Source organism: Sphaeramia orbicularis, chromosome 24 (assembly GCF_902148855.1).
Source record: "Sphaeramia orbicularis chromosome 24, fSphaOr1.1, whole genome shotgun sequence".
Lineage (NCBI taxonomy): Eukaryota > Metazoa > Chordata > Actinopteri > Kurtiformes > Apogonidae > Sphaeramia > Sphaeramia orbicularis.
Window position 1 is genome coordinate 4,063,926 of NC_043979.1, and position 27,272 is coordinate 4,091,197.

General features: G+C 39.0%; 1 protein-coding gene across 1 annotated transcript in view; it reads right to left on the reverse strand.

Annotated features, from left to right (window-relative positions):
- rev3l (REV3 like, DNA directed polymerase zeta catalytic subunit) overlaps nt 1-27,272 on the reverse strand; it is a 116,603-nt gene that overhangs the window by 40,838 nt on the left and 48,493 nt on the right. Inside the window, exons 2-12 of the mRNA XM_030128126.1 lie at nt 26,422-26,611; nt 26,237-26,311; nt 24,366-24,526; nt 19,267-19,408; nt 18,160-18,254; nt 15,450-15,554; nt 13,118-13,202; nt 5,641-5,783; nt 3,499-3,627; nt 1,027-1,264; nt 720-862 (exon numbers count right to left, since the gene is read on the reverse strand). Of these exons, the coding sequence (XP_029983986.1) occupies nt 720-862; nt 1,027-1,264; nt 3,499-3,627; nt 5,641-5,783; nt 13,118-13,202; nt 15,450-15,554; nt 18,160-18,254; nt 19,267-19,408; nt 24,366-24,526; nt 26,237-26,311; nt 26,422-26,611 (1,506 nt within the window). The remainder of the gene's footprint in view (nt 1-719; nt 863-1,026; nt 1,265-3,498; nt 3,628-5,640; nt 5,784-13,117; nt 13,203-15,449; nt 15,555-18,159; nt 18,255-19,266; nt 19,409-24,365; nt 24,527-26,236; nt 26,312-26,421; nt 26,612-27,272) is intronic.

The window sequence follows — 27,272 nt, forward strand, 5'->3', positions numbered from 1 at the left end:
TGTTCCGCTTATGCCAGGACTTTAAATGTAGTAAGTAACTCACTATCACTATCTTTATTCACATTTTAAGGTGCTATAAATTGTCTAGATACAAAAAGATAAATATCATTATAATGGTATATTTTCATATTACAATAAATATTGCAACATTATTGTTACGTACATATATCTTTTGTGTTTGGGGTTCATCGTTTTATATATTATATATTTTTATGTGCAACAAATATTTCATCATGATAATACTTTTGAATGGTAAAAATCTGTGAAATGTACAGCTTTTTTAGTGTTTGTTTTCACCTTTTATGTTCTATGTTATTTTTGTCTCATGAATTTTGGAAATAGTTTAAAATCAAAAATAAGTGCCTGGTGTGTTGGTGTCAAGATTTTAGGATGCTGCAGATGACTACCTCCAAATTTCAACTCAATTTGATGGAAATCTTTGGTCTGAATAGAATTTTGGTCCAGTAGTTCTTAAATACTTACTTCCTTTCTCAAAAAGTGTACAGTATAATGTGATTAATCATGTAATTTTAGATAAAGTGACAACTGATTCCCATAGGTGTAGCTGTGCAACATGGCTGGTCCTGTTTTAAAAACGATACAACACAAAAGACATTTTCTTATAAATGTTACTAATGGACAATGCTGATGTAGACATAATGAGCGGGTATTATAAGCATGAAAGTAGACCAAGTACATGTCAGCCTCCAATAACTCACCACTGCTCTCATCTGCTGCTCCGTCAAGTTGGGGGATGGACAGGTTGGCAAATAGAGAGTTAGTCCCGCTCCACTCCATGTCTTCATCACAGGACTCTTGCTGCTCGTCACTCATGCTGTCCTCTGCCTCTTTCACACTGGACCTGTACATAGAGATGAGACCAACAGTGATGAAACCATGTACAGGCTCAGTGTGACGACCTTCAGCTGACTGCCCAGCATCCTCTGGCTTTTTTTTTGTTTTTACTTAAAATAGAAGCACAGATTAGACCTTTATTTAACTCTAATATGACAAAGACAAACGCACCGTGGCAGAGGGGTGGTCTCAGGAGGATCAGTGTCCCACCGCTGTGACATCACGGCGCTGAGCTCTGCCTCCTCCTTGTCCAGTTCTGGCTCTGCCTCCTCCTCATCGCTGTTGCAGTGGTAGCTCTTGGCACCAGGAAGTGACTGGGACTGGGAATTCTGCCTAAGGGGGGTCCTGCAGAAACCATCGTCTTCCAAGCCTGCCAGCAAATCAATGATGGCATGGTCTTGGCTGCTGTCTGCATGGACAACAAAAAACTAAGCAGTCAGGAGACATTACATTCATTAGCTCCACTTCCTGATATAAATCAGTGACATAAAAGCTGTAAAGGTTAACCTTCAGATAATGTTTGGCTCTGCTTTCACACCTTAATCTCATGACTTTTGACTTACACACATATTAAACTACACTGCCAGTTCATGACTTTAATCGGTTTCATTTTAAGGGGAGGGGGTTCTCCAGGGATATAAGACTCAAGCTGGTGAAATCTTTATGTGTAAATAGGAAAAACAGTGCTGTCACTGGAAAGGGTTACTCACATGAGATCTCAAACATGAATCCTTTGTAAGCACAGGTTGAGCCTCCACACAATTAAAGAGGACTTTCATGGTATTCATCAATATTTTCATACTTTCTGTGTCATATTAACCCTCAAAGACCCAAACAGCTACTGGCAACAAAAACTCTCTTCTGATCTAAACTGCTGAATACCTGTTAATCCACTAATACCATCAATACATGTAAATAATTGGTGTAAAATACAGTTTGTCATCTTTTCATGGTCATCAGATACGACCCATTTGGACGTTCAGAGGCTCCATAGTGAACATGGAAACACGGTCATCTTCTACAACATCGATTCACCAGTAAAACCCATGGAGTTGGATCAAAGACAGGGGATGGACACACTGGGTTTATGTTCAGTTAATGATATCTTCACTGAAAAAAAGTAACTTTTCCTTTAGTTTTCTCTTTTTGATATAATAACCTTTGAATTTACTCTGAGCTTTAATAAACATCTACATGATCAGTGAATTAAATATAGGAAAATTCAAGTTTTACACTGAAAAATTAAAAATACACAGGATAACACTATCATAAATGGTGATAAGTCACTTGAGAAAGGTTAAATAGAGACAAAAAATTCATTTGGGACCTGTCACAAGAGTAGCACTGGGTCTTTATGGGTTATTTTTCATTGAAACTAAGAGTTCTTTGTTCAGCATATATACTGTATATACACTGTACTAGGGGTAAAACAACTGTCACTACTAGGATCAGTATCAGCAGACACTGGCACTCACAGCGGCTAATACGAAATATTAAGTTTCTCAAAGAAAAAGTGCCATAATTTTTGAGACATGTTTAAAGATCCACAAAGGATTTAATTACTAATTGCTCTGTGCAAGAAAACATGCAAGACCAAGAAAACATTCATACGAGCAGCGCCAACCCATCCATGGGTGAAATGTCTGAGAAGAGAGCTTCGAAGAATATTTCATAATCCCATTCACAGGGTTAACATTATGTGGGTTTCCATTCTGCTGTTTTTATTCACATTTTCAATTTATAGATTAAAAACATGGTGGAAATGAAAAAAAATGTGGAAAGGTATGGTATTGCTGAAAGGTAAATAAAAGTAAGTGCACTGGAAACAGATTCAGTGAATATTTGCATGTGTGTGAATGTGAAACTACCACATTCACAGATTTAACACCAGAGCAAACAGTCACAGAATGTCACCATGTATGAAAAGCGAAAAAAACAATGTTACAAAAGATGCCAGATGCACTCAAGATTTGACAAAATACCTCAATTTTATCTCAATCATCAGCTCAGGTAGTTTTTATTGTATGAAACACAATGTCTACCTGGCAAGCCACGATGGAGACGATGAAGAACAACCTCTTAATACTGTTATAACAGTAGTGGACTGATTCACACAATTTGATTTTCTGAAAATTCTGTTAAAATGTACGATATTTGCATGCAAACCCACCTAATGACTGAACTGAATTTTGATTGTCCTATCAAATGTTCAAACACATAATAGCAGCCTTTTCTTCATTAGTCAGATTTTTCCTGTTAGTGAAAAGTCGCAGTACTATGTCCAAAAGAAACATGTCAGATTGTGCTGCTGCATAGTACAGATGATTGTGATGCTTGCGGCCACAGGATCAGGGTGAATTACCACTGTGCAGCATTATTTATCTGCAACACGGCTCATTACAAGTAGTGCAGCAATTAGTTTTTCTCACTTTTAATACATTACGCTACATCTAAAGTCAGATAGATAAAAAAAAAATAATAATACTATGTTTGAGATTCTACAGCAGTTTTGGGATGGCAGTAGTTTTTAAGGACATAGCAAGAAGACAAAGATCTGCGTGGTGTGGTGTTGTGTGTGTGTGTGTGTGTGTGTGTGTGTGTGTGTGTCTCTGAGGAGAATCTCCTCCTCAGCGGTTGTCGAACCTAAGAGGGGGGAGTGGTTGGAAGACTGGGACAGAGGGAGGAAGGTCTGACTGCTCTCCAACAGACTCAGGATCGCCTCCTCATCAACTACAGCCTCTTCTGGGATTTTACCACCACTCCTTGCAGAATCTGAAATGAAGAACAGGAGAGGGGAAAAGTACGGCAGTGCAGAGATACAGCACACACACATACACGAACACACAGCAGTAGTCGCTGGAGTTCAGCAGAGTTCAGCGTGGGGTCAATGGGAGTGTGTGTCTGCTGCCTCCGCTGGTGTCTGTGCTCCTACAGGAGGCTCGACACAGCCATCGACTACAGATTAGGCTAATGCTAATCACACAGCAGCAGAGACACAGCAGGAAAGATAAAGAGAAGCAAAACAAACGTGGGTTTCAGCAGCTACCTCGTCTGTCAATCACACCATCGCAGCAGCAGGGTCATATGATGAGGTCAAAGACGAACCGTTAACAGCAGCGTTCACCAATTGGTAAGTTACACTGAGCCTATTGGTTCCCTATGAACTGCTTTGAGTTTACTAAATATTAATTAATTTGTAATGGATTAGTCCACTGATTATTTTCTTTGATTCAATTAAAAGATAATTTGAATAGAAAAGACATCTGGAAATGACAACTTGTCCTTTACTCCAGAACCAGCTGAAACAACCACCACAAAAAGTATAAAAGTAAAATGAAACATAAAATATATCTATGTAAAAATAATAACAATAACAACAGCATAAAAGGATCTAGATAAATATCTATAGATAGAAACAACGACAAGCAAGTCCAGTGACATCTAAAAAATATATGTCACTGCAGTCTTCAACACATTTGGATCCAATTTATGATCAACTGAAACTGGAACTAACATACAACTGAAAAATTGAAGACTGATATTTGTAATGTTTGTGTTAAGCTTCAAAGTGTAAAGGAGTATATGATGGTTCCATTGAAGAAAAGTGAACATATAGACATCTTTGGCCAATTTATCCTCATCTCTTCTTAGCTAAACTCCAACAGTGGTACCAATGTAAGAAGGAACGACAGATTACTATCACACTATTATGTAAAATGTTAGTTAAATCAATGACACTGTTCTAATGTTGATCATCTATAACAGGAAGCTGTTAATGCTATAAAAATATAAATTACAGGCTATCACATCTTGTGAAATGTTTAAACCCTTTAATCCTAGTGGTAATTATGACATAAAACACATCCAGTCAGATTACTTCAATATCTTATTTCTTTAACATAATACCCAGATATTCACTGAAGTGGATTCCATGCATCAACAGTTTAATATGTAATGGTATTAAATTTTTTAAGAATAAACACATTCATAAATAAAAAATCTGACTGATTTAAGGAAACATATTATCTCAGTACAAAATGTAACTGTCCACTGTGGTGAATGTCATGAATCTGTGATTATATTCTGGGAAACTTTAGTCACTGACACAAAATAACAAAAACCATAAGAATTAAACTGTCAACTACTCCCTAAATTGTCGTTTATTGGAGAATTTCTTTGTAACCACATCTCTTGGATTCAGTAAACAATATATCATGATAAAATAAAACTTTATTTATCCCTCAGTGGGAAATTTAGGCTGCATTTCCAGTAAATTGAGCCTAACAAATATTAGAAAATGTCATGGTGCAAGAATTAAGAGTCGGGGTAATTACTGCAAATAATGTAGCGTTAATTAAAAACTGAATAAACTGCATGTCATTCATGAAAGGGTTAATATTTGCAAGTTGTTTGAAGATGTTCAAAATTCTCATTATAACATGGAATATGTTGGTGTAAGAAGAAGGTATCGTCTTGGAATGAAAAAAATATCTCATTATAACATGGAAATATTTTGCTATGATGTGAAATGTGTCTAATGCCTGACAGATACACACTTCAATAGATTCATATCATTTCCTCCATTATTTAGTTACTCAAATGGGGGGTAAACGGTGCATTTGTAAGAACTATTTCCATCACTGGATAAATTCACATTTGATGCTCTTGCACAACCAGGTCCTTTGCCTTCAGCTGTTTATATAGGATTCAACTCTGGGTAATTTATCCTACAGCATTTCACCCAAATGGAATGAAGATAAGGCTTCACGGCGCATGTGTTCCTACCTGGCTGTGAGTCTCTGTGCACCTCCACGGTGTTAGCGGGGGTATAAGGCAGCCCCTCAGGACTTAAAAGGTCACCATGGAGAGTCAGTTCACCAGGAAAGTCCTCATGATCCTCACCTTCACCAACAGACGAGCCTTGTGTCCTGCACAGAAAGACACAACATAAAATTATGGATCATTCTAGTGGTTCAATTATTTTGAGCAGATTGACACCTACAAGCAAAATTCATGTAAAATGTTTCAGTCCATGTCCAGCTTTGAGTGTTTCATTTCAGATGGTTCCAGATATGAGCTGCAGAGTCAGCAGAAGACCCTCTAGTATGTGGCCCTTACACTGTCAGGTCTGATTAGCATGTCTGTCCTGGGGGTCTCAATCAGGGGAAGTGGTCTTTTTACTGTGCATGTGTACACTATAAAGGCTGTGGGTGGCTGTGGGGAGTATCTCTGTCTAATGAGTGTGTATGCGTGTGTGTGTGTGTGTGTGTGTGTGTGTGTGTGTGCATATGAGAGTAAATGTGTAGTGAAGTGCTGCAAGTGTGTGTGTTGTGAGACAGAATATGAATGGAAAATGGGCAGGCAGCCAACTAGGCTTTGTATCCCTCCAGATCGCTCTCAGCTACAAGCTGCCTATCACGCTCCCTTACCCATGCTGCCCTACTGCATCGCCTAGCAACTCGCCACTTAGTGACTCTGAAATATTGAAATGTAGACCAGATGGCTCACTGCTGCACAGAAGTGGAACTCATTTTGCAGGAAAGGTTATATTAAAAAAAAAAAGCTCACAAAAGAGTTAAGGTGGTACTTCAGAACTGATCCCAGTCTGGCCTGTAAAAAGGGTTTGTCCATATACTGCGATGAGAACAAGTCTAAATAGAGAGTATTCTTTAAAGCTGTGGGAGACTTTTGTCACCAATTTGTCTTCAGATCTGTAAAACCCCAGTCATATCCTCAGTATCACGAATCTGTAAGTCTTTCTGTGATTACTCACCTGAATCTCTTCCCTAACGGTGAACAGTTTCTTAGTGCCATCCACCATAAACAAACTATGTGTTTACAAACAGAGCCAGGAGGTCACTCAGGCATCTTTGGAATTGTGTTGCGACGTGCGTTGTGGGAAACGGAGATTCGCGCAGCCGCCTGGCATATGATATCATATGGTTGCACTGCCGCTGCGCAAACCTCCACTTCCCACAGTGCACATCACGACAAAATTCCAAAGATGCCTGAGTTACCTGCCGGCTCTGTTTGTAAACACATGGTTTGTTTATGGTGGAGTACACTTCGAAATTGTTCACCGTGAGGGAAGAGATTCAGGTGAGTAATCACAGAAAGACTTAAGGATTCATGATACTGAGGATATGACTGGGGTTTGACAGATTTGATGAAAAATTGGTGACGAAAGTTTCCCGCAGCTTTAAACAGAGTGGTTGATATGACCTGTGTCTGACCTTATCTGAAAGTAAAACTGCTCACTGCTGTCTTGACTGGTCGCAGCAGAATAAAATTTAGAGACAAATTCCGATGAAACACACTGAAAAATACAGTGAAATACAGTTGTTGTGGAAACAAAGGTCCACATGCCGCAGGTGTAGATCCATCTCACAAGGACCTGCTGTCTTACACACGGTCATATACAATACAAAAGCTTCAACATATAAGATTTACACATGCTCCTGTGCTGGTAGTTAGATATTTGTTGGCATTAATTCCACTTCTAAGCTAATGACTGTCTCGGTTTCCTCCATTTATGATAACAAGCACACACTGGTTTCTATATAGAGAACTTAGTTTATGCACAACTTCTTTTGTCCTCTCATAAATTCTTTAATGCATTCTTAAAAGTGTCTACAAATTTGGGTAAGATGCAAATGAAAATGAAAAAGTTAAAAAACAGATTTTCCCGTCTCAGGAGATGAAGATGGTTCTACTGATCCCACAAAATTATTTTCAGTTCCCAAAGTAGGTGTGTATCAAATATGCCCAGACCAGCACTGGGGAATATATACGATATCTAGGCTGATTCTGTAATGGAAACGGTTTGATGCAAATTTCCGCCATCACAGATTCCAACACAATGGTCACATAAGCATGTGCCAGTCTTACATAATGATTCTTTCTCACTGGGAATTTTAAAAACAGTCATTACACATCAAGCTAAATTATAGTTGGGGCTGCACATTGCAAACGCACTTTGATCTAACCAAGACTTGCAATCTTATATGTAGCTAAAAAGTCTTTCATTGCTTGCATTAAAGCTTTTTATTACTTTCAGGTTATTACCTTTATTAATCTTTCTGGTTGCGATGCCATTTCAGCTAACTGTTACTATTTTCAGAAGGAGCAAATAATCTGTTTTTTGGAGCCTGGCTGTAGCTTAAGAAGTAGAAGGGGTTGACAGGTTTGATCTGCACCTCCTAAAGTCTACTGACATTTAACTTTGACTTTTCAACCAGGTTAAAATAAAACCAACGAAACACTTTCTGACATGCTAGTTTTGCATCTATTTGACTTTATGCAGTGCTTGGGATCAGTGGTATAGTGCATATTTTAAGAGATTTCACACTTTTTCTGTAGCTTAGACATTTTTCCACATCTCCAAAGGTGGAATCTAACAACACCAACTGGTCTCATCACTCATTGCTAGTCTGTATCTTCTCAAATCGCATGTTTATTACCTCTGCCAAGGAGGTTATGTTTTTGCCAGGGTTTGTTTGTTTGTTTGTTTGTTAGCAAGATAACTCAGAAAGTTATGGATGGATTTTCATGAAATTTTCAAGAAATGTTGATACTGGCACAAGGAACAAATGATTAAATTTTGGTGGTAATCGGAGGGGGATGGGACGGGGGGGCGGATTTTTTTTTTGTTCGCCTGTCTGTTAGCAAGATAACTGAAAAAGTTATGGATGGATTTGGATGACATTTTCAGGAAATGTTGATACTAGCACAAGGAACAAATGATTACATTTTGGTGGTGATCGGGGGGGGGGGGCACACAACAGATCTGCCTTGGTGGAGGTCTGCGCTTTCCAAGTGCTTTTCTAGTTTTGTATATCTAGATGTTGATTTCTGGAGTATGAGTCCAGACGCAGTACAGAGGAGGAAGGTAAGCACACTAGTAGAGCCTGACGCAGAACAAACCACAAACACATCAGACAAACACAACACTGCAGTGACTCCAAGTCCTGTCCACATGACCGTCCACCTCAAATGATGAACGAGCCAAAAGCTGTTTGTTCCAAATGATAAATCCCAACCTGGTGTTGAGGCTGATAGATGATGAAAACCCTCAGCGGTGATGAATGATGACAATAAGGCTGCAAATGCATGATGAAATCCACGTTTTAGGCATTTTTATCATGTCACGTGTTGCTGCGACTGCTTTGCCTTAGGTTATGGTAACAGTAAGTGAGATTTTACTGCAGTCTCATTGGCATTCGGAGCCACCGTTCTGCTGGGCCATACGAGGAAGGGGCTCTAGAGAGTGGCGTATGCCTGCCACTGTCTGGCTGTCTCTTAATTAGTCTGGTAGCTAATGACTTTAGAGGCGATGAGGGAGGGAGCCTGGCAGGCGTCAGGAGATTACTGCGGCGATTAACACATTTCTTTACAAAGCCGCCACAACCCCCCCTCCCCAAACCCCCACATACCCCCCCTTTGGGCTCCCGTCACTTGCTCTGCTTTGCTGCTACTGAGTTCAAGTGATGGAGTTGAGAAGGGACACAGAAAGAGGACAGAAAAAACAAAAGGAAATAACACACACTAGTCTTACTTACCTCATACAGACCCACACAACAGCCAGCGACCAAAACCATCTACTGATTTAAACTGTTTAATACCTGTGGATCCACTAATCTATCAATACATGCAAATAGCTGGTGTAAAATACAGTTTGTCATCTTTTTCATGGTCATCAGATATGACCCATTTGGACGTTCAGAGGCTCTGCAGTGAATGTGGAAACACCATCATTTTCTACAAAATCAGTAAAACCCATGTAGTTTAACAAATGACAGTGGATGGAGACACTTGTTTTTATGGTCAGTTATTGATATCTTTCTTGAAAACTCACTTCTCTTCAGTTTTATCTGTTTTGATACTATAACCTTTGACTTTACACTGAGTTTTCATGAACATCTACATGATCTGTGAAATAAACATAAGAAAATACCTGAATTCCACTGAAAAATACAAAATGCAGAGGATAATATTATAACAACTGGTGATAAAACATTAACGAAAAATGTGATTTAGGGGAAAAAAAAAACATTTGGAAGCTGACACAAAAGTAGTTCTGGGTCATTAAGGAATAAAGGCAACACAAACTTTTCATCCCCATAACTTGATGAAGTTTCTGTATTTAAATGCATAAAGTTCACCCATAAAGTTTGAATAAAACATTTTACCACTTCTCATGAAATGATTGTGACAGTGTGATTTATACCTGATTAAGTGTAACAGACTTAGTAAGTAATTATTGCCCCTGGTCAAAGGTTATTACTCATGTAGAAATAAGAATAAAAAGGGGAACGTGTCTGGACACAATTTTATGGGCATGAGTGTAAAAATGAGTAAGAGTTTGTCAGAAAAAGTAAAAAAAAAAAAAGATATATTTCCAAGTGAAAATGGACTGTGAAGACCATGACAGCAAAGCAAAGGACAATCAATCAACCATCAGCACTGAAAGCCTGTCCTTTGGCTTTCTCTGATCTATAGCCAACAAACAGGAACCACTAGAATTAAACACTGTATTTGGCATCACAACTGATTTAACTGATTATTAAATTAACCCATAAAGACCCAACGTTAGTTCTGTGACAGTTCCAAAACAATTTTTTCTCTATATTTAACGTTTCTTAAGTGGTTTATCACAATGTATTATGACATAATCCTCTGTATTTTGTGGTTTTTCAGTGAAAATCATGTATTTCCCTATATTTAATTTACTGATCATCTAGAGGTTCATAAAAGCTCAGATTCAAGTTGAGGGATATTACATCAAAAACAGAGAAAACTGCAGAAAAAGTGACAGCAATATATCATTAACTGTACATAAACCCAGTGTGTCCATCCACTGTCATTGATCCAACTCCATGGGCTTTACTGGTGAATCAGAGTTGTAGAAGATGACAATGTTTCCACGGTAACTATGGAGCCTCTGAACATCCAAATGGGTCACATCTGATGACCATGAAAAGATGATTAACTGTATTTTACACCAGTTATTTACATGGATTAATAGGATTAACAGGGATTAAACATTTTAGATCAGTAGATGGTTTTGGTCACCAGTGGCTCTTTGGGTCTTTATGGGTTAAGAACAAAGGCCAGGACCATACAATTATACTTTTATACGCTGATAAAAGTAAAGCAGGAGTTCCTGGGCAAATAAAGGGGTTCAGTGATTGGTTGATTGGTAAAGCCTTTCAGACCTCAGTTCCATCATCTCAATACCAGTGTTCTGACTGCAAGGACACAAATCCACTGAAAAGAGATCATCTGGATATCACTGGGGTTTGTCAGTCAGTTCCCATATGCCATAAAAATGAAGAACAACACAGAGTCTGTCATTTCTAATTACATAGTACTGCGTTTGATTTCAGCATCACCACTCTCTTCAAATTTGTGCACTGCAGAAGTACGTATGTAGAGTATTCATTGTACTGCATGTAAGTGTAGTGAAGGTGAATCTAAAATCCAGGACTTTGACTCTTGATACACTGAGCTGTTTCACCACCAACTGAAATCGACTGCACTGTCACCCTGAATCAGTGCTTCCAACTCCTCTGTAATGAAAGTAGCTATTGACCAGAAGTTGCTAAATGACATCCTCACCCAATTCGCATAATTGTAAATGTGTATGTAATTGTAATGAACAGTGTAGGCAAGAGGATTAACATTGTGTTAGAGACAAAAAGTGAGCATAAAAACACCCTAGATATGTTTAGAACTACAAATGAACTGTACTCTGTCAATTCTTGTATTTTTTAATGTTCCAATTCCAACCATCCTTCTTTATCTGGGCTTGGGGACCAGCTAAAGTGACCCAAAAGAGACACTGGAGGAATTACTTTGGTTATTTGTTTTTGTTTGTTTGTTTGTTTGTTTGTTTAGTTTTTAGCTTCATTTTCTTCAGTTTAGTTTGGTTTTTAACCTTTTGGTCCACTTAGGAGACTACAACAAGTCACGGTAAAAAAAATGAACATTTTTAACCAGAACATTTTTAATTTTCCGTCTCCATTAACAACCGAAAAGGACCAAGAAGAGACAATAGAGGAAACTGTCAATGTCATTGGGACTGATTTAAAGTCAGTGATTTCTTTCAGACAAACAACAATACGTGTTTTAACATCAGTCTCCAATAACATCAGAAAAAGTTGATAAATCTTTTGATAAATAGTCTCTAGAGGGGTCTGAAAAATCACTAAATATACCAACAAAGCGTCTAAGTGTGAAACACTGACTTCCAGCTACAGACAGAATGTGGGTTTATATGACTGGGACACAGGAAACCATTTGATGTCATTTACAGGAAAAAATTGTGTTTTAGTGTTTGAGTCACTTTCATAAAGTTGCTAAAAGTTCCTAAACAAGTTCTAAAATTAGCTAAATTTGTTGCTAGGTGCTTTTTGGGAAAAAAAGTTACTTGGGTAGTCTGAAAACTGCTACGTTGGCTTCAATGCCCTGAATAAGCCAAAACTCACAACATAAACACTCATAAAAAAATAACCTCATAACCTACAAGCCTTTAAAAAATGGTTTGAAATATCCTGAAAATTGAAAAATGGGATCAAAGCAAAAGGAAATGAAAAAGTGCAGAGTGAGAGTCTGAGGCTGCAGCAGCACATGGCCAATGAGTGGAGGCTCAGAGAACGGACGTGACAGACAGTATTATCAGAGTGAGTGACTGAAGCAGCGGCATCGGCAGGGCTGTACAGCCAAAGCTCACACAGCTCGGAGGCTTTCTGCTGCTTTCCGCTCTCTCCTGTTACTGTTGGAGAGCTGAGGTCAGGGAACAGGCGCCATCTGGATCTCCTCTACACTGTGGGAGTGGGGAAACAGGGGTGTGTACACTCGTAGGCTCTCTCTTCCCCCTTTTTTCCGCCCTTGTTACATCCCACCCTCTTCCTACATCTGACTTCACTTTCTCCATCCCTTTTTTCCAAGTCTTCCAACCTCTGCGGCTGATCCCTCCCCCTCTGCCTCTGGAGGAAAAAAGGGGGCGGACAGTGACTCTAAAATGAAGCTAAAAGGCAAAGGCAAACTGAGGACATGCAACTGCTTTCATCCAAATAGCCCACAACTTTGAAACTGAAGGAAACTTGCATCTTGTGCATATTTTCAAAGCCTACTGCCAGCCGCTCTGGGTTTCCTCAAACTGACATGGGACAAATGTCGAACTGTGACTTTCCCTTACAATCACCTGCTGGAGCTGTCATTACAGTAAAGATCAGAGAAGGATTGTTGAGTTAAGACTTACATGTCAAACTCGTTCTCCTTCAGAATCTCCTTGAATCTCTTCATGAAGATTTTCTCGCTCTCCGTTGATGTGACAAAACCGCGATCTGGAAAACATCAGACAAAAGAATTCAAAGAAGTTTTCATCATTCCTGGAAATTGTCTCTGAATCTCCACTGTTTCCAGACCTCAAATTCTCAGCTAAAGTTACAACCTTCTGGTCAGTAATTTTTCTTAGCGGTCAGACGTTTTATCACATAATCACGACAATAAAATGGAAGTGGGTGTAATTCTGCGTTCCAGAACTGAACAACACAGTATAACAACACTGTAATCTGTGTTAGACCTGGACATTGTCATTTCACATCTTTAAACCATTAAACCTTTAAACCTGGGAACTAGACCTGCCCATAAGAAACACAATTACATTATTTGTAACCTTGTTTCCATGGCAGCACTCTGTGTGTGGGAATACTTCATACCTGGGTGCTTCTATGAAACTGGTCCTAAAAACAGGACAGAGGGGCTGAAAATTCAAACAAGATGTCGACTAATGTTATGAAGCAAGTTTGGAAGCACTTTGGGTCTATTTTACAAATAAATATTTACTGAGATAAAAGAGAAGCTATTTTTCAGACAAAACACATTTTTATTTGAAGTGCGCATACAAAAGTCCGCATGTAACACAGACACTGGGTTTCTATAATGAACTCCTCCATCTTTTTCTTTCAGGTTTTTTTTTCCCCCAATACCCACACTATTACACAAGGCAAATCCACAGACAACTCAATGATATCGGAATTTTCCCCTGAAATTAGGACTAGTCAGTATTCCAGCAGTGCACCGATTATTCTGCAGCAATGATTACCCCGACGTAACCAAGGGCAAGACACAAAAATTACATGCACCTACTTTTTCAAAAATATTTTTTATTCTTTCACAGGTGCATTTTGGGAATTGAAGCAAATATGCAAGACTTGTTTCAAAAAAATAACCGCTGTTGCAAAATCACTTGCAATTTATTTGTGTTTAAATGGGCAGGTTGCACACATAACACGAGTGGATGCGATGGCCAAAAATTAATTAATTTTGGGATGGTTCAGAGCAAAAGTGTAATTTTTTTTTGCATTTATCTGAAGTCATCATTAGGTCCATCCTGGGGGAAATATGTCTACATTTCTCTTTTATTATTGGGTCTAAAAACCTGGCAAAGTGCCAGATACCAAAATAAACCCAGTTTGATGTTAAGACCCACCTCTCATTTGCAACAATGCTAAATTACTGCTAGTTTTAGGCTGCTGCTTTTTCCAGTTTGGAGTTTATTCAACTTGTGGACACACATCCACCCCCATATTTTTATGTTTTATGAAGATAGCTGTCACAATGGTTTAGATTAGTCTTTTTGGTCACAGTAATCTAGAGATGAAACAATTTCATGATTAATCAACTCAAATTGATTTTTAAAAATTATTTGATTACAATTTTCCCGAAACAAAGCTTTGTCTCCTTAATTTCGCTGCCCCTAAACATTGGTTCCACTGTTGTGTTTCACATGGACACTTACTGTGACGCACATGACACCAGGATCAACACAAACAACATGGGGCATAGCTCAGAGGAGACAAGGACAAAAAGGCAGAAAATGTGTATATGTTCACTTTTCTGCATTGGAACCAACACTTTAAACTTTGACGAACAATCATTACAAATATTTGTTTGATTTTTTTCAGTTGGATGTTAGTTCCATGTTCAGTTGTTATAAGTTGGATCCAAATGTGTTGAAGACTGCAGTGACATATTGTTTGTACATGTCATCAGACTTGTTTGTTGACATTTATATCTTTAGATATTTTAATACTGTTGTTAGTGTTGTTGTTATTTCTATGTAGATCTTTTTTATATATTCTTTTACTTTTAGGCTTTTTGTGGTTGTTTCAGCCAAAGGGCAAGCTGATCGCTATTGTCAAACATGTCTTTATCAAATTTTTACTATTTTCTCCACCTAAATCAAAGAAAATAATGAATAGATTAATCAATTACAAAAATAGTCGATTGCTACAGCTCAAATATGCATACCAAAATACAATAAAGATATTGTTTGAAAAAAACTGCCATTTTCAGTGAGGAGATTACTAGCTTGGAGGCTGTTTTACAAGGTAATGGGAACCCAACTGCAGAAGGGGAGGACCACCTTCATATGACTTTTTGAATAAACAAGGTATTGAGTAGGATTTTGGTACTATTGATGAGGCCATTTCTTCTAAAATCCACTCAACATGTGCTGCTATTCTAGCGTTAATGTAGGGAAAAGTATCGTTTCTGAGAGGCAGAGTGTGAGTTGTGTGTGTCCTGACCTTGTGACTCGGGGGTTTCCACGTAGGAGGCCTGGTTCCTCTCTCTCCTCCTCTGCTTCTCATCCTCCCAGATGGCCTGAAGCCCAGGGTTCCTGCCAATCTGATCTGAACACAGAGATGAAATGCAGCACAGTCACTTAATTAACAATAGCATCAAAACCTTTATCTAGCAGTGTTTAATGTTTCACTAAAGACCCTTCTGCTGCTGGTGTCAGTCAGACTGAACCTAGATTAAAAAAAACTACTAAACTGAACCCATTTCTATTTCCAACAGCAGGGTTGTAAGACTCAGTTCCAGAGCAGATGGAAAAGTATGAGTCAGATGCTGTGTGTGTCCTGGAATGGCCCCTCCTTTTCTGTCTTCAGTCCTCAGACAGATGCTTGGTGTGGTTCTCTCTCCTTTGCCCAGCCTGATCTGAATCATAAGGACTGAGTGGGGATGCTTACAGCTTCGATTCCTCACAGTCCTGCCTTTAATGCACAAACAAACCATCCGGCATCATCCTGACAAACACATGTTTACTGAGCGGCTGCAACAGGGATCTGTGCACTCCTGGGGCTTCAAATAAACAACTACTGGAAAAATATTTGACTTTACTTTGCGGCTTTTAGTGGCTCTTGGTTTTGACTTGAAGGGCACTTGGTTGAGACCTTGGTTGGATTTGACACTTCAGGATTTTTGCAAAATGGAATATTTTTTGGCCTTGCATTCAGAGAGGGGTGGTAAAATCTTTGTATTCTTATTCCTCCACGTCCAGTCCAGGAGCAGGGTTTCTGCATGTTTCCAATTACACTTGAGACTTTTTAAGACCACTCAATAGATCTTAAGAACTATTTTATGTCCCGTGGTGCAGGGGTTGGACCCTGCTGGATGCTCTTAAATCCAGAACAATACTGGGTGTTTTTTAAGATGTGTCAAAAACATATTTATGGCCTAAAATTCAGATTACTGGATTTTATGTAAACATTTTTTCTTTCAAATGGCTGTTTTCTACCCTCACAAAAACAAAAACTGAAACTGCAAGAACAAAACTGCATTCAACAACAAAGACTTCCTGGATTCATTTGACACCTGTTTTTGCAAAATTAAATATTTTTGGCTTTGGATTTGGGGAGGGGTGGCTGAAAAGATAGATGTAACTTGTATGGCACAATATGCTAGATCAGTTTTGTTACAGTCATCAAAGTCTTACTCCTCCTCCACTTCTAAAGCAAGTTTCTGCAGGATCCAGCAAGTCACATCTCAGACCTTTTAAGACCACTGAATCATAAGAGCCTGACGTTGGACATACTTAATACTCTTGATCCAGAACAGTACTGGGTGACGGCAGGTGTTTGTTAGTGAGTTTCTGTACAACATATAACAAAGATAATTTTCTTGGAACAGCTCACAGCTTGGTTACTTTACAAAAGACAAAGACCTAAGACTACACCTGATGAAATCAAGACTTAATTTTTATTAGTCACCTGGAGGCATAAATTGTATTTAGTGTACTTGGTGCACAGAGGAACAGTGATGTTACCCATTAGTTTGTGAACTGCCATTTTGAAGCCAGTAGTTTGTAAAAAAAAAAAAAATAAAAAAAAAATATATATATATATTGGCTTTTTTTGACTAGTGACCAGTTTAGGTTATTTGTTTGTTTGTTTAGGTTCTTCATGTTCTTCAGTTTGGTTTGGATTTTAACCTTATGGTCCACTTAGGAGACTACAACAAGTCACAGTAAGACATGAACATTTTTAACCAGAACATTTTTAATTTTCAGTCTACATTAACAATCTAAATTGACCAAAAAGAGACAATAGAGAAAACTGTCAATGGCAATGGGACTGATTTATATTCAGGGATTTGTTTAAGACAAACAACTCAAGGTAGCATAAAAATATAAAAACTTAAAAGAAAATACCAAAAATATGGTGACTTTCATTTTGCATGTTTTACAAAATACCCCTCAAAAGTGAATTGTTTTTCATTTTCTATTCCTGCTGTGAAATAACTCTAAACCCTCTTAAATTTAAATGTAACCTTTTGTTTTTATAGAATTGTACTTTTGGATATTGTGACTATGATATGATTATTTGTGCAGTCTTAGTCAAATCATGTTTATGACATTCTAAAACCTAAAATTCAGATTAGTGGATTTTAGATTTTGTGGAATCCTTGCATATAGTTTTTATTTCACATAGATTCTTCTTCATCCATCACAAAAATATTCAAATGTAGAAAATTGTGTTCAACATTAAGGACTGCGCATTTGCCAGTGAAAATAAAAGAGTATACTGGGTTGGTAAATCCGGAAACTCCCCTGCCTGATGGGACCGTATTATTTCTGGAGGTGATTAGAATGGGTAAAGAGGGAAAAGAAACAATTGATGGAAAACCAGATTACTGACCAAGAGAATAAAATATTAACCTAAAACCCTGAAAAGTAGCAAAAAAAAAAATAGAGATGCTGGTTATGCGTCCCTCACAGAGGACTCTCAAACCAGGTTATGTGTGCACAGCCTTTGAAGGAAAGTCTCTTTTTTTCTCTACAGCTCTGTGACAGGAGCTGTAAAATCAGCTCTGGGAAGAGCAGGCAGCCGTGTTAATGTATGCAATGTGTGGAGAGAAACAGAGGAAAAAAAGTGGGCTGCAGTGGTCATGCACAGAATGACTCATCAGACAAGCTTAAACACATTCTAAATCTGAAAAACTGAGCAAACTTACTCTCAATCTCAAGGCGATTAAGGACGTCTACAGCCACAGCATCGACCTCGAGCTCACAGGTACTCTGCTTCTCCACCTCATCCAACACTAAGGAGCTGGGGGGGGGGGGGCACAGGGAAAAGACAGCACACAAAGAAATGAAAGGAGGTGTTATATAAAAACCTGAAAAGTGTAGCTACAGCATGACACAGGAACAAACAAGTGGTGCGTACTAATACCCCCGCCCTGCCCTTCCTGCTCACCCTGCCTGGCAGGGGATTAATTTTCAATTTTAAATTAAAGATAATTGTAAACTGCCTCCTCCCCTGGGGAAGAGGAGCAGACATTCAGTAGATGACTTTCTGAGGTTGGGTCGTGATGCCCAGTCATGCACCTTCGCCCTGATGGACCCAAGGGTCTCCTGTAAACAGCTGTCCCTCCAGGCTTTCTGCATAAAACAGAGGTGCAGTTCACCATCAACAGATAGAATTAAAGCTGAAATGATGAACTGATTTATCATTTCAACTTGATTACAAGTTACATTATTCTATTGGAATTTTCATTTCACTGCTTCTAAACATTAATTCCACTGTTGTGTTTCACACGGACGGTTTTTGTAATGCACGTGATGCCAGGATCAACACAAACAACATGGAGCTCAGAAGAGACAAGGACAAAAAGGTGGATAATGTGTATATGTTCACTTTTCTACATTGGAGCCATCCCTTACTCCTTTAAACTTTCACACAAACATTAAAAATCTTTGTTTTTTATTTTTTTTAAGTTGTATGTTAGTTCCATCTGAAGTTGTTAGTAACTATATACTGTCCTTTATATTGTTTTACTTCAGCTGGTTATGGAATAAAGGAAAAGTTGTTATTTTAAGACATCTCTTTATCACATTGATGCAATTATTTTCACCTATTCAAATAATGATTTAATCAAAACGAATTGGGGATAATATTCAATACACTATTCAATTGCAAAAATAATCTATAGCTGCAGCTCTAAATGAAATACCAAAGTAGACTGTTGGTGTGAGGGGGGCTATTTTAAAAATCCACACATTTTTCTTTCTATCAGGATTTTCAGTGCCAGTGAAGTGGAGGCTGTGCAGGTGGTACTCACCAGGGGATGGCGTTCTCCTCCCAGCGGACAAACGAGCCCCCCAGGGTGCTGTCATTGAGCCTGGAGGTGCAGGGGCTGTTCAAGGGGCTAACGCTAGGACGGCTGCTGATACTGAGCCTGTCTGAGGCCGACACTGCATCATCTGAGAAAACACACAGACAGCGAGAAGGAGTGAGAACAGCTGGAAGCAGAGCTGAAGAGACGAAAATACACTGCTCTATTTTTCTACTGAAAGGACTGCTATAGAGCGGAATAAAAAAGTATGAATTCTTATAAAAGGACACACTAAAAATGTGTGAAAATTGAAGTTCATTGTGATCTTAGATCTTCCATCCTTCATTTCATAGATGCCGCTCTTTCTTCACTCTTTCACTTTCATTACACACCATGTTCACATGCTCACTATTATTCCTCTACCGTTCTGTGTGACAGTGACAGTATTCTTAATTTGATTTGAGTCATTAAGCCATGTGGGATACGCTGATGGTCAGGTTTTAGGAGCATTCTTTGGACATGCTCATTCAGAATATGGGTGTCATATGGTCAGCTCTGTGGGTTGTACACAAACCAGCTAGCCAAAACTTTTTCAGGCTAGATAAAAGAAGTAAACGAAAAAACTTGAGAGAAAAAAAAAAAAAAGATAATTTCTGGTCAGAAGCAGAAACACAGATTTTAAACCTGAGACTTAGATAACAACAGGTTTTTGGATGTGAGCGAATATCGCAGCAGTGACCTATCCAGAAAGAATGAAAGAGGGAGCAAAGACAAACAACGCCACCATTGACGGAAAACCCTGAGATCCTATTTTTAATCCAAGTATGCACAGCTGCATGTAGACAAGCATAGAAGGGGAAAATTGGTTTCTAACCGACAGTTTTGCAGCTATATTGTTGTTGGCATTTCCGAAATAAGAGAAACAACCACCATGGTGCATGTCAACTCCAAGACAACAGACAATAGGTCATAAATTTTTAGTCATAGACTGGAAGGGTTTGCAAAGATTAGGAATATATTGGGGTCACAAATTGCAAGACCACAACAAGGTTCCTTGACGCCTTATGTGTTCTTAGTTTTTTGGGTTTTGTCAGGATTCATCATAACATTTAAGGAGGGATTCGTGGCAGATTCTTTTAAAGTTACAGCTTTTAACTCACCAGAACAAAAGTACAAAATCCTGGAGATGTAACATCGTATTTAAGTGAAGAACAGTCCCCAGCCTATAGAGGGTGCTAAAGCTACTGTCACGGTTTAACCACAGAGGAAGAAGCAAAACAGAGAGGAGTTAAACTGCTGCCTCTGCATCAGCCTGTAGCTCTACCTTCACGTCTCTGCAAACAGAACTCACAACAAACTGGATTCTGTCGTTTCATTTCTCTATATCGGTGCTTAAGAGATAGAGCTGCACAATATATTGTTTGAGCATTGTCATCGCAATGTACGTGTGCGTAATAGTCACATCGCAGATCCTGCAATGTAGGAGGCAAATGAACTCAGTGTGTTCTCATCTAATTTAATCCTTGGTGCCAAAAAGAAAAGCAACATCAGTTATCTGGAATTATTTTGGCTACAAGAAGGATGAAACTGAAACATGTGTTCTGTGTTGACAGTGTCTTGCACCTGTCGCCACAACGAGAGGAAACACACCTAATTTGTTTGACCATTTACGTTGGTGCCACACAGATATTATATCCTCCTGAATATTTTTTCATATTGCAATATACTATATCGCAGGGTTAAAAAAAAATCGCAATGTTAGTTTTTTCCAATATTATGCAGGCCTATTAAGAGAGCACATCTACTGACTGTTGACAATGTTCGTGTGACTGCATGTTACAACACTAAAAATGTATCATGATATTAAACCAAATGAATGTTGTTAAAATGTTGAGACAAATTTTAACGTCATTCAGAGAAGACTAGTACAACCTGTGAACTTCTGTTACTTTATAATAGCTGCAGAGGTCATCTCCAATCTTAGTTCCGTGTGAATCAGCAGTGTCTGAAATTTGTTAGTAATTAATTTCCACCATAAAACACCTCCCCTTTTCAGCGAACACAAAATCGTGTGAAAATATTAGTCCAGTGCGAATTGACATCTCTGTAATTTGGTGAGAACTGCAACATTTTTTGTTTCCTCTGTGCATTTATTCATCCCATTTCCTGTACGAGGATGTGGAGGCTGTGCTGATGATGACCAATGAAAGCTTTAAAAGGATTCCAAGAGGAAATTTAGGAGGCTAATATTGCGATGTAACAAATAACATGGATATTTATTCACTGACAGAAACAATCTTAAGAAAATCGACATCTCCAAAGATGAGGTGGATGATATGATGACAGCTACAGTAAGAAACATTTTTCTGCATTTCAACAGTCATGTGTAGGTGCGGCTCCTAAAAACAGACTTTACTTATCCCATGCAAATGGGTTGCATGAAACACAGACAAGGGGGTTAATTTCCAGAGCAGCAGAAGTCCATAGGTTATACTAGTCTACTTTTACAGCTGCCTCATACCAAATTATCCAGATGAGTTACAGAGAGTGGCAATTTATCTTCAACACTGAAACTGCTTGAAAAGTTGCTGAGTGCAGTCTCAGTCTGTGATCTTAAAAAAACAGTTCAAAGTTTAGGGCATCTTAAGTCTGAGCAAGCCAGGTTCAGGACCAAACTCCAGATTCTAAAGGAGATATTCTTCCCAGTAGTCTGTATGACAGAGGAGGACATGCTCCATTACCCTATTGATGATAGGGATGATAGTAAATAATAATAAGGTGAATTCCAAGAACATTCTCCCAGAGTTTTGACACTTTCCATCCTGTGTGGGTTGTGGGAGGTGATATTTATAATACACTTTAACACACTTTTGTTGAGTTGTATTCATCTTAAACTGGCCCGGTTCCTTTTATCATTCCTTCACTTGATCCCAGATTAAGAACTTGCTTTCAAGTAGAAGCTGGGGGCGAGAGGAAAATGTAAACAGGTGTACCTATTATTGGGGCATTTTGGTTTCTTTGTTGTACGAGGTATTGGAACCGTCTTTCCATTGATTGCATCAGTGTAGAGGTGGATCAAACATGGGAACCCTACTTTTGTTGGAGGAAAGTGGAGCGTGAGGATTTGGAAAAAAGGACTTTATTAAAGTCAAGTGTGGAATTTCCTGTCCTGAATAGTTAATGGGCTCACATGTGAAGGCGGCCCCACTGGGCTCGATGGTCTATGGGAGAATGAAGGGAAAGGTCCGATCGGGCCTGATGAGCGGAGGAACAGCTCTGAGATTAGAACTAAGCTATGATCAAACAAATCGCGACTATATGAGGGGTTTAATCTCTGTCAGGAGGAAGTGCGGTTGGGATGGTGGGGTCAGATTCACCAGAGATCTGAAGGAATAGCCCCTCTGTGTGCCACTCCCACTGTGAGGTCCATGGGTTCAGTGTCTAAAGGGCAAACCCAGTCAGCCCACACCTTTCAGACCGGTGCACAGATGCAGAGATGCAGCCTGATGTCTGTGGCTCTGCTGGATGTGGGGTTAGGTGGTAATTCACAGCATTAGTTCAGTAACTGAGACATTTGGGTGAAGGAGACATAGAGATTTGTTTTAGCCTCAATGCAAACAGGGCTTACAGTAAGACTGCAGGAGCTACTCCCTAACCTTGGATCAGAAGGCGGAGGCTGTCTATGCTTGCAGATGGCACTTACACCACTTCCTGCAGTCAGTTTTTTCCTGATTTCTTGAAAGAAAGATCATCTTTATACAAACATGGCGCAGTGGAAATGAAACTGTTCACTTCCTGCCTCCTAAATAGGTGTGGTCAGAAGGGCTGAGAACACTGAGTAGGTTAATGTCTAAATATAATAAGAATACGCTAATATGTTTTTACAAGTAAGATAATTTTATCATAACTATCACTTGTTTTATTATGTTTACATCCTCCAGATGAGATGTGAGCCATGAGATTTGGTAAGAGTTTGTTGCTCAGATAGAGACAAGCCTCAAATAAAGTCCATCCTCTTTCTTATAAATGTCATTTTATGGTCATAATGCTCTAATGATAGGTAGTTTAAAGAAAATGGGTCCAATATGGGTGTTTGTTTGAACGAGATTCCATTTGGAGAAGAACAAAGGAGAGCCAACAAAGAAGCATATTCTGCATTTAGAATATTTTCACAGATTCATCTTGGTGTGACTATGACCTACAGCATGCTATTACAGATTCCTTTTTAGAGAAGTATAGTTTTGCGTAGGCTGCTTTTAAAGTCATTACTTTTCAAACACAAAAACCTGTACTATAGAAGTAGCATTCTAAAGAAAATGCGCACTATATCTGTCTTTGAAAAGAAAGGTTAAGCAAGAATTAGAAGGAAAGAGCAGCTTGACAAATGAATTTCTGATTTCATTTCATTTAAAACCAAAACCTGACAAGAAGCAGCATTTACATGAGCATCACTGTAGAGGACTGACATGGATGCAGGGGATGTGACAGAGCTCCGGCAAACACAACAGAGAACGAATGGAGACTGAAAAGTGTCTGCTCCTAACACTCAGTATGCTCGTGTTCGCCTTCTGTTCTCACACCTTTTCCTTCACTCCTTTCGCCAGAAGCTCCTGTTAAAGTGCAAACTTCCTGAATTGATGTAGTGGTGTAGGTTTAACTGCTTTCACTTTCTTACTTAGTGAAGTGCAGAAAAGAAACAAATGGATGAAAGACAGAGATGGAGAGTCCAGAGAAGGAGGTGTAAAGAGAGAAAATAGAGAGGACCAGACCATGAGACAAAGCACGTGAAAAGAAGAAAGAGGGCAACATAAGAGAGGAAACAGAGGGAGCTTTCAAAAGACAACAGAGGCATCCTGAGGCTGAGGTGAGATCAGGACTAATTCGATGTGACACAAGGCATGGCAGCTTTCTTTGGGCTGCTCTCCATCCCTGCTGAGCCGGGGGGGGGGGGGAGGCAAGGTCCTGACTCTGACCAGCAGAGATGGAAAACAGCAGTGTTCTGAGCCCTAAAGCTGACATGACAGCAAAAGGAGGCCATGAGCTCAAGAGCAAAAACAAATACATAATGCAGTCTTCTTTGGGCAGGACGTGTCCCTGTCCCTTACCTTTCTTAGGGCTCCTCCGGAACTTCACAGCTCCCAGGGTAACCAGGTTCATGCCATAGAGGTTGTAGTCTATGAACAGCTGCAGCAGGTAGGGGATGTGGCCCTCATGGGGCTGGTAGACCTTGTTCATCACTGCTCCGCTCTGCAACAGCTCACACACCCTGCAAACAGAAAGAGTAAAAGGAAAAAACTGAGACACTTCTAAAAATGTTCCTGTTGTTTTACCTCAACTCCACAAAGAAAGGTTGTCGTGGGTGTACACTACAGCATGGCCAGATTGTCCCTTTGAAAGAGATTTAACCTGATACAAGTTTAACTGTAAACTGTGAGACTGGGAAATATTCTCAGCAAGAAAAACAAAAGCATTTGCTCCAATAATAAAATGAGCATTAGAAGAATTAGAGGATTATATATTAAAAACAAAGGTCTAAATCACTTGACCTTCACACATGAACATTTAAATAGTACAGACTAAGGCTGCAATGACTAGTCCAGGACAAAATTATTAATACTAATACTACTAAAACGACCAATTTAGTAGTTGACTGGTCATTAGTGACATCATGAGCTTGTTTAAGGAAAAATGTTTATGTTAATACCGATTGCAACTCTTGAGTATTTAGTTGTTTGTTTAGGAAATGTTCTTAGGCACTGTGATTGTTATGCACAAAATGCACTTTTTAAGGGAAAAAAAACCTGTATTTTATTGCTGATGCAAAATTTGTTGAATATTTAATAACGAATTGAATATTTGTTTGACAAACTTTGTTATGCATTCTAATTGTTGTGCACCGAATGCTATTTCATTGCTGCAATAAATACAAATAATCGCTAGGGATACACTGATACAACTTTTTTAGTTCACATGCCGATACTGTTGCTGGGGCCTTGCATATTGATCAATGCCAGATAACAATCAGATATTGTTGATTTAAGAAGCTACAAGCCTTACCTGGTGTGGAAAGGCAGACATACCTCTGTTGTGACTAATTTATTGAGTTAAGAGAAAACCAGGCAATTCATGTCAGTTTAAGTTTATGTTAAAAGGATGCATGATTTATTTATCGTCAGATATTTCAGTTGATTGTTAATAGTAAAAGATAGTCATGACAAAGCTGATAATTATTAAGAGAAAACACTTTAATTTAAGTAATTTCAGGAAAAGCTTTTATTTTGAAGTCTGTTGAAACAGGAAGTACATTTAGATTGTGTTGACAAAAGAAAAACAAACTTTACAAACTATTACCTTTAATCAGTGATTAACCTCTCAATTAGTGTTCTCATTAACGGGCCTCTGAAGTTTCAGAAAATACAGTATACCTCACAAATTTCCACGTCAAGCTGACACTCAAATGTTAAAATCAAGCCCAGACCAAGACCAGGATTTGGTGCATTGACTGTACTCGCCTCACAGATAAAGATGAAACTGGATCAGTTCTCAGTGTTTCCGTTTGAAGTCCGTCCTATGGGAGCCTCTTTAAAAACCACATACTGGCCAACGGGTCGGTGATGCTCTTCGTCTTCTTGTATATTCCTTTCAGATATCTTTTTGCTCAAATTGCTTTCTCAGTTCTTAATTTTTCTTCCTATTAGGTGTGTCGTCTTTTCTTCTTGTCTGAATCTCTATGCCGAGGACCAACTAAACTGCAGATATCCTCTCACGCTCCCACCACTGATCACTCACAGTGTTCTTTTCTGCACACACACTCACACTCATCCAATCAATTTGTACAACCGAATACGCAGTGATCGATTTCAGTTTAGTGAGCCGGCAGAGTCATGCGTGCAGTCTGGCAGTCAGGAACATCAAACAACAGGAACCAGGATGATCCCAGTTCACATTAAACTGCATTGATTGGCAGTAACCTTACCTTTTGACCATATGAGGATTGTACAGATAGATCTTCATAAAGTGCTTCTCCTTGGCATGGTACCCATAGAAAGGCCTGTCAGACAAGAAAATTAAACATGGTATACAATCAGTGTGCCACTCAGAAACCTGGATCATTGATTAGAAGGATTTAACCCAGACCAGCTGGCATCATAAAACACTTACATGCCAGACACCAGCACCACTTTGAAGACATGCTGGGTGCTGGAGGCGGGGTTTCCCATGGCAACGTTGAGGGCCCTGTCGATGCTGAAGGCCACCTGACGCAGGTAGCGCTCTGACTGCTGCCCGTGGCCATCGTATGGTACGTAGATGTAGGGGAACACGCTGTGGAGGTGGAGACATGTCTTCTGACCTGCAACGAAAGAACAAAACCTGATGAATATAAATTACCCAGAATGCAGCTGAATAGTTGAGCTGTAGTGTGCCACATGAAGTGCCACGCTGCAGGGCTGAAGGATGAAACCAGTGCAGATTTGACAAAACCAGCAATTTCTCAAATGTTTCGTTTTTTCTTCTCCTAAAGTGACACAATCCCGTTGGCCCCCACAGGCCCCGAAATATACAGTTATTCACAGACTGATGTTTGATATGATAAAACTAAGTATTTCTATGCTTGGCTTCCTCTACTGCTTCTTTTAACCCGACTAATTATACTAGCTTCTGTCAAAGCAAAGACCTCTCTCGCAAAGAATCAACTTACAGCTGCAGCTATCAATTGTTTTGTAATCGATTAATCTATTGATTAGTTTCTTTGATTTGATTCGAATAACCAATTATTTGAATAGGCAAAAAAAGTAAAAATGTTAAAGACATGACTGAAATTACAAAAAACTTGTCCTTTATTCTAGAACCAGCTGAAACAACCACAAAAGTGGTAAAAGTATAAAAGTAAAAGGATATATATTAGAGCTGCACAGTGTATTGTTTGAGCATCATCATCACCATGTACATGTGCACAATATCCACATCGCAGGTCCTGCAATGTAGGAGGCAAATGAACTCAACGTGTTCTC